Source organism: Phyllostomus discolor, chromosome 2 (assembly GCF_004126475.2).
Source record: "Phyllostomus discolor isolate MPI-MPIP mPhyDis1 chromosome 2, mPhyDis1.pri.v3, whole genome shotgun sequence".
Taxonomy (NCBI): Eukaryota; Metazoa; Chordata; class Mammalia; order Chiroptera; family Phyllostomidae; genus Phyllostomus; species Phyllostomus discolor.
The window spans coordinates 212843462-212851466 of NC_040904.2; the positions used below are offsets into that span (position 1 = coordinate 212843462).

The window sequence follows — 8005 nt, forward strand, 5'->3', positions numbered from 1 at the left end:
GAGGAGCCTGGGGTCCCGGGCTTGTCCCAGCTACCCTGAGCTCCCCACCTTTGGGGTGTCATAGGTGGAATTAGGGGAGCACACTTGATGGTGCCGGCTGGGGGTGTCGGGCCCGAGGTGCGGGCGGCGGGCCAAGTGAGGCCCCCCTCGGGCCTGGCCGACAGCTCTCAGCAGCCTAGTCTCGCCCCTCCCAGCGGGGCCTGGGACCTGACGTGTGGACTTTGTCACAGCCCCAGAAGCCAGGATTGGGTCTCCACAGGGGACTAGGGTAAGTCGTCGCTCTCTGAGCCTCAGCACACCCATGTCTCCAAGGGGTGGGATGCCGGGGAAGGGCGGGCGAGGCCGGAGGCCCTGGCGCTGGGGCAGGGGCGGCGGCTGCATCACTGAGGGGGCTGGTTAGGGGACTGGGTTAGAGGCTCTCAGGCTGGAGTCACCGGGTCGGTTGGTTTATTGTGCATCGGGGCTCCCAGCGGAGGAGCGGGCTGGGGGCTCGGTGCCCTCGCCCTAGCGGGGCACGGCGCAGAGCTGGTAGGGGACCGGGGTGACCAGGAAGGAGTAGACGCCCTGGTCGCTGGGGCGGGGCTGCCCCTCGGGCACGGAGAAGCGCAAGCGCTGCAGGAGGCAGGTGAAGAAGAGGAAGAGCTCCATGCGGGCCAGGGGCTCCCCGAGGCACAGGCGGCGGCCTGTGGGCGGGCACAGTGCGGGAGGGGGCTCGGTGAGCCTGGGGCCTGGGCTGCACCCCTCAGACCCCTCGGGACGGGGCGGCGAGCCGGGCTGAGGAGGTACCTGCCGAAAAGGGCATGAAAGCCGCCTGCTTGACGAAGCGGCCCTGGGCGTCCAGGAAGTTCTCCGGGCAGAAGCGGGAGGGCTGCTTCCAGACGGTCTCGTCCTTCAGCACCGACGACAGGTTGGTGATCAGCGTTGTCCCCTGGCAGGAGAGGCCTGACGTGAGCGGGGGATGCGAGGACCCCTGCCACCAAACACGCGTGGGCACGCGCACACTGCCCGGAACACGCCTGTCCCCATGGGGCAGAGTGACGGGCTTCCCGTGGGTGCCCGCGCTGCCAGCTGTGCCCGAGTGCACGACTCCTCCTGCCCGTCTCAGTCTGTCTCCCCCCCCCCCCGGCTGGGGACTCTGGCCCTGTCCTCATCCCCACGCCCACCCAGGACGCAGCCAGTGCCTGTGGAAATGAGCGCGTGGCCGGGGCCCGGCCAGTGGCACGTCAGGGCTACCAGGCGGGAGGCGCTGTGACCTGGGGCGAGGAGGGCCACAGGCCTACCTTGGGGATGAGGAAACCCTGCACCTCAATGTCACGGGACGACTTGTGGGGCAGGCCCAGCGGTGCGATGTCCCCGAAGCGCTGCACCTCGTGGACCACGGCCATGGTGAAGGGCATTCGGGCCTGGTCCCCCATCTCCGGTTGCCGCACTTGCCCTATCACCTCGTCGATCTCCTGCTGGACCCGGCCTGCACGGACAGGCGTCCCCACGGTGGTCAGACCCAAGGGCTGGGCTTCAGCCGCCTCTGGAGGCTGTGCCCAGGTAGAGGAGGAGGTCACGCCGACCTCAGAGTTGGGACCCAGCCTCCTCGCTTAGAGCGCTCCTGGAGCTAAGCCAGCTCCGGGGTCCCAGGCTGTCCCTCTCCTCCCACCGGGGGGTCCGGGGCTGGGCTCAGCTCACGCTGCACGTCCGGATGCGTGATCATGAACAGGAGGCCCCAGACCAGCGTGGTCGAGGTGGTCACCATCCCAGCACTGAACAGGTCGGCCACCACCATGCGCAGGTTCTCATCGTTGAAGCTGCTCTCAGGGTTCCCTTTGGCCTGGGCCGTGCAGAGGGCACACTCAGGGGCAGGAGGAGGAAGCCCCCAAATGGCCTCCCAGAATGCACCCAGCAGCCTGTGCGTCAGATCACTGGGTGGTACACAGGCCCCACCTCGCCTGGGCTTACCTCATGGTACAACCCACAACACCCTGGCTCCGCCCCCGGGAGCCGCCCCTCACCTTCTCCACCTCATCCAGAAAGGCATCAGTCAGGTCTCGGGGCGGCTGGGTCGGGTCCCACGTCATCCTGTGCTCCGTGATCAGCTCGTCTATCATGTCCATGAAGGCCTTCTGCGCCGCGAAGCACTTGGCAGCCAGTCCCGGGATGTGCAGGAACACCGGGACCAAGTTCAGCACCTGCGCAGGCCGCACACGTGGGGCTCCGCACGGCCTTCCCTGCTCCCAGGTGCTCCCCCTGACGAGTCAGGTCCTAGCTGCCCCGGAGGTCTTGCCTCCACTGCCCCGGTTCCTCCCGCCAGGCGGGCCTCCACTCTCTACCCTGGCCTGGGCTGCCAGAAGGATAAACCTGAAACCTACCTGTCGTCGGTTCTGTGACTTCTAACCGAGGAGATCCGGGTTCCTTAGCTCTCACCCGGGGCGGGCTGACCCTGGCCCGCCTCTTCCATCTCTCTCGGCGATTTCCCCACCTCCAGGCCTTTCTTGCGGGCGCCTGCTCTGAAAGGCCCTTTTCCCGAAGCCCTTCTGCATGTTATCAATTCCGCGCCCCAAGGGCCCCTCGCAGGGCAGAAGCCTGCCTTCCGCTGAGCTCGCCCAAGGCTCGGGTCCTCGCCACCCTCCCCCGCACCTCGCGCAGCAGCCCCGACTCCTCCTTCAGTCCCTCCTGCATTAGGTCCAGCAGCTCGAGGAAGCGCGGGTCGTCGTACTCGAAGCGGCGCCCAAAAATGAGGGAGGCGATCACGTTGCTCACCGCCTTATTCAGGAGGACGTCGGGGCTAAAGGGGCGTCCTGGGAGGGGGCGGGGCGGGGCGGGGCGGGGCGGGTCAGGGCGCCGCCCCCATCTCCCCTTCCCCGGCCCCTCCCTCCCCGGCCCGTGCCTCTCAGCCCCCGCGCTCACCGGCCTGGTCAGCGAAGGCGGCACAGAGGTGGGAGGCCTCCTCGGTCACCCACTGCTCCAGTGACTTCTTGCCCACGCCGAAGTTGCGCAGGGTGGACAGGGAGAAGCGCCGCTGCTCCCGCCACGCGTGCCCGTAGCGTGCGAGGACGACCCCTGGGGGGCGGGAGCGGGATTGGCTCGGGCGGGCCCGGCCCCGCCCCTCCCCTCCCCTCCCCGCTCACCTGGCTCGCGGCCTCTCCCATCCCCCGGGGCAGGGGGCAGGTTTCCGCCCCTGCCCTGCCCACAAGTCCCGCCCCCTTCCGTGCAGGTTTGCCTCGGCCTGTCAATCACACAGGCTCGCCGGGCGCCGCGCAGCCCCGCCTCCTGCTCTGTGTGCACTGACTCGGCCTCCCCCCCCCAAGTCCCGCCCACTTGCCACGCCCTTCCAACTAGGGGCAGGTCCCACTCTCTGTCCGCCTTACTGCTCGCCAGCTCTCTCCTGCTGGTGGCAGGGCTGGGCCCCAGTCCGCTGGACCCACGCTGACCCCCGCCCCCACCATTCCGGGAAGGCCCTGGCCCGCTCCCACTGACCGCGTCCTCCCCGTTCCCGCTGGCTCCGGCCCTGGCCCGCCCCTCTCCGTAAGGCCCCGCCCACACCCTTCTCCCGCACCCTGGGCCCCGCCGCCCCTTCCACCTGCCGCCCCTTCAAATTCGCTGACTCTTCCCTGCACCGCATGTTCAGGACCCTCCTCCGCCTGGGCCTGCCGGGCCTCGAGTCACTGCGGACCTTGTCCCCGCGCGGCCGCTGCCTGTCCCCTCCACTTGCCTTCCGCGCGCGGCCCGAAACCCAGGTGCTGGTAGATGGGCATAGGCGGGCGGTCGGCGGTGTCCTCGCTGTGCTGCACCAGCGTCTCGCGCACGGCCGCCAGACCGTTGACCACGACCACGGGCGTCCGGACCAGCCGCAGGCTGAACACGTCCCCGAAGCGGCGCCGCAGCTGCAGGCGGAGGATCCAGGGTGTTCGCTAAGACCCCCACCCACCCAGGCTCACGGCCCTAGCCTCCGCGGACACCGGGGCTGTCAGCAGTGAGAAGGTGCTAGAACTTTATCTGGCCTCGTGGCCCGGGAGGTCACATCCTCTTGTTCAAGCACCTCACGCTGGATCAGACCACCCAGCTGTGACTTTGCAAAGGTCACCGAAATTGTCAGTAGGCCTAGTAACATCCCACTGTACAGGTGAAGAAACTGAGGTTCACAGAGGTGAGCAGTGAGTGAGGCGCAAGGACCCACAGCCGCAGAAGAGTTGAGCCCTTTCTCTACCCCCTTCAACCTGGATTCCCTGATTTAAATGGGGCTCGTGACCAGACTCCTCTCCCCCATTTTCAGGGACTTTCTCCCTGATCTAAACAGAAGGGACACGAGCTTATGTAATCTAAACACAACCCAACAGGAACCCAAACTCGTGGCCAAGCGCCATCCCCTCTCCACCCCCTCTGACCTTTGGAAAACCCGAACTGCCCTTCAGGCCCCTGTGCGAAGGCCGCCCTCAGGAAGGCCCTCGAACCGGCCGGCTCCTCTCGGCTCGGCTCCCGGTCCAGCCTGTGGCTTCCCTCCCCGCCCGCTGTCTGCTGCAAGGTGGGGTCCCCAGGGCCTCTGCTGCCCACCTCCCAACCTTCCTCACCTGGTTAATAGAGCAAGGCATGTTCTGGAAGTCCACCTGCAGCAGGTTGCCCAGCCCAGGCAGTGGCACGGGGCCTGGCGGGTAGCGTGCAGACCAGCGCTGCACAGCCTGGGGCATCAGGTCCACCAGCAGCAGGAAGATGACCACGACCATGGCCAGAGTCCATAGTGCCTCCCCGGTCAGGAGCCCCATGGCTGCCTCAGTGCCCACTGGGCTCCTCAGGGCGCCCCTCACCACCACAGGCCCCTAGGACCAGACCAGGCAGGGTGTCCTCACCACACGCCGTGAACTCAGCCAGCCTGGGCTCTCTTTATAAAGGGAACGGAGTCTGGCCTTTGCCCTCTGCCCTCTGCCCTAGCCAGCCCGTCCGTTGGGTGACTGATGCCAGAGGGTACAGGGAAGGGGCAGGAAGGTCGGGTGCAGGGTGGCCAGAGAAGTCCTCGTCCCTCCTGCCCTGTCCAGGTGTTCCCTAGGAGAGAAGGGCAGCGATGAGAAGCCCACCCCCATCTGACGCCCCAGCTCCGCACAGGCTCCGAGGAACAGCCGGGGGGTTCAGACTTGACCCCGCCACCTGTCACATTAGGTGCACACCTCGTGTTTTTACAGACTTGTCCCCAGGACACATCCTGACCTTTCACACATCACCTGCCTCCTCCTGAGTGGCCCCGCCTCCCAGGTTTGTTAGTGACTCTTGCCCGGCGCTACAGGGAGGTCACAGGCCCGCGTGGGGGGAGGGGATGAAGGTCTCAGCGTCCCCTCACTTCACGCTACTGCACTCAACACACGGGATCACACACAAAACACACTCACAGACACTACCCACATGTTTACCGACTGACATGATCACACACACACGCATTCACACACACTAGCACATGCACAGCTTACACACACGTCTCCTAGTTCTCAGTGGGCCTGTGGCTGCCTGGGCACGACCCCCACCTGGCTGCCTGCTGGCCCAGCTTCCTGGGTTTCAGGGGGCGGGGCGGGGGCGGGCTGTGTTGAGTTTGGACCTGGGGGGAGGGGGAGCAGAGCTCCCCGGTCACCCAGTGTGCTGGCCTGAGGACCCTGTCCTCCGTCTGTGCCCAGCTCTGGCGGCCGCCCAGGCAACGGATCTCCTTCACTCCCAGGACTTGGAGAGCTGTGGGCGGAGCTCCCTCCAGCCTGGCGTGAAGGGCGACTGTCCCCACGGTGGGGGGCCTGCTTCCTCCTCCTCATACTCTGTCCTGGGACATCCGCTGCCCCAGCTCCTCCTGGGAGCCGGGGAGATGGAAACCGAGTGGATGTGTAACTTCCTGAGGCCCTCGCGGGCCGCCGGGGACCCTAAGGACAGCTTCTCCCGCCTCCCCCCTCCCTGGGCCACAGGCTCTGCGCCGACCCCCCCCAGAGGTAACCCCACCCCTGAGCGCCCTCCTTCTTCAGCAGTAAAAGAGGTGGGATTTGGGTTTTTAAATCAGCGAAGCTCGTGGGAACTCTGAGGCCAAACCCATCAAATTCGAAGACCCAGGAGCCCAGAGGCAGGGACCGGGCGTTGCCTCTGCCCCCTTCACCCCTCCCAGGGGCACGTGAGGCCAGCTCTCCCTCTGGAGGCAGCTGGAGTAGTTCCAGGCCTTGAGGGTGCCCTCCGTCAGCTGAAGCAGGGCTGGAGGAAGCCCCGCCCCCCGTACCCCACCAAGTTCTCTCCCTCGCTCCCCAACAGCAAGAGCACCGCAGTCTATGCAGGGCACCTCTGGACTCCGGAGTGCTTGTGGCCTCTTGGTAAAGTCCTGCATGGCGTGTGAAGGCTGTTCCTCCCCCTCCCCAGTCCCCACATGCCACGCTCCTGCCAGGCCCAGGCCCAGGCCCAGAGGGTGGAGCTTGCTGAGGCCCAGCTGGGGCTTCCCTGCATCCTGCCTTGGCCTGGGCTTGGGTTCTGTTCCACCTGTGCCAGGCATCCCAGGTGCTGGGTGCTGGGTGCTGGGTGCCGGGTCGGGCGCTTGCAGCACAGCGGGGAGGGGCGGGCGGCCGCCTGCTCCCAGGTGCTCGTCCACGGAGGAGGAGGAGGTGGAAGCCAGAGCCGACACGCCAGGCCAGCGGTCGGTGCAGAGACTGCCTTGAGGGTCAGGGGGGCCTTGCCCCGGGCCGGAGCAGGACTTTCTGGGGAGCCTCCGTGGAGGACTTTGGCCGGCTCTGGCACTGCCAGCCAGGATGGCCTGGCAACGGGACCAAGGTGCCACTGGGAAGTCCTATGCAGGGGGAGGTGAGTGGCAGCGACTGTGCGGAACTGGGGGCCAGCTGTGAGGTCACGCAACAGACCAGGAGGACACGACCCGCAGGTGCTCTGGGGACTTCCAGGGTCCAGCCCCTGGCTTCTGTCCCAGCCTCAGCTGAACGTCCCCGTCCCAGGGGCACCCGCTTTCCACGCAGGACTGTCAGGACCGGGTGGTGGCAGTGAGGCGGCAGGGTGGTCCCACCTCACGCAGCGACCCCCACAAACCGCCTTTACCCAGCCGCTGTTTCGGAGGTCGTCCCTCTCCAAGCAGTCACCCTCCTGGGAGCGGGAAGGGCAGTGCCCGGCCGCCTGCGATTCAGGCGGCGCCCTCCCCCTCCGAGGGCCCGTCGTGTGGGACGAGCAGGAAAACCGGCAGTCACGAGGCCGGTGGCCCTCTGCCATCATTGCATAATCGCGTTTTTGTTGATGAGGCGATGGTGTGCCAGGCACTGCTGCTCGCTCCGTGCCCTCCCCACAGCCCTTAATGCAGGTGGCTTTATGGTCCCCGAAGCACAGAGGACAGCGAGTCTCACGAGTCACTCAGGTCAAAGTTACAGAGCAGCATTAGGGTCCGCCGCAAACCCCAGCTCTGAGCTTCTGCTCTAGGCTGCGGGCACAAACCTCCTTCCCTGAGGGCCGGCGCGTGAGCGACCGAGATTTACTCTCGGGAACACACTCAGCCCGTCCCCCCACCCCCCAGGGACCCCGCCTGTCCCAAGGGGTCACTAGCACCGGGGTCCTCTGGACACGCGACCTGAGACTGAGTCCAGGGTGACGTCAGAAAGATGGCGGACCAGAAAGTACCCGGCCCTGGATCCGTCCCTCCCCCCCCCCCCAACCCGGGGCACGGACACCCGGCCCCGGGCCCCCAACTCGAGGCAGAGCCGACCCCCGGTGAGAGCTCCGGAAAGCAGGGAGGGCGCGGCGCACCCAGAGGGGCCTCCGGAAAGTTGGTGGTAGTTTGCTCGCCTGCTCCCCCTCCCGCGGCGTGGCAGCGCCCGCGACCCAAACCCCCCAATTCCCGCTCCTCCCTGGGGACAGGGAGTGTAGAGCCTGCGTCCTGCTGGTCGGGGCGCCGCGCGCCCGGCCGACTCACCCGACTCAGCGCCGACCCCGGCGCGCCCGCGGGCCCCGCTCGGCCGCTGCAGTCCCGCCGGCCGCCGCCGTGGGGCGCAGGAACTCGCAGCGGGGCAGG

General features: G+C 67.2%; 1 protein-coding gene across 2 annotated transcripts; it reads right to left on the bottom strand.

Moving 5' to 3' along the window:
• Positions 1-425: 425 nt before the first annotated feature.
• On the bottom strand, positions 426-8005 carry LOC114512883 (cytochrome P450 2D14-like). Of its 2 annotated transcripts, none has more exons than XM_028532012.2 (10): positions 7907-8005; positions 4560-5028; positions 3704-3875; positions 2899-3051; positions 2629-2789; positions 2004-2180; positions 1681-1822; positions 1281-1468; positions 787-928; positions 426-683 (listed from the first exon to the last, which is right to left on the bottom strand). In XM_028532012.2, the coding sequence occupies exons 2-10, from the start codon at positions 4749-4751 to the stop codon at positions 505-507; spliced, it is 1506 nt and encodes a 501-aa protein (XP_028387813.1). In that variant the 5' UTR covers positions 4752-5028; positions 7907-8005; the 3' UTR covers positions 426-504. The 2 variants fall into 2 exon arrangements, with proteins under 2 accessions (XP_028387813.1, XP_035875594.1); XM_036019701.1 differs by having other exon boundaries at positions 4560-4805; positions 7907-7956.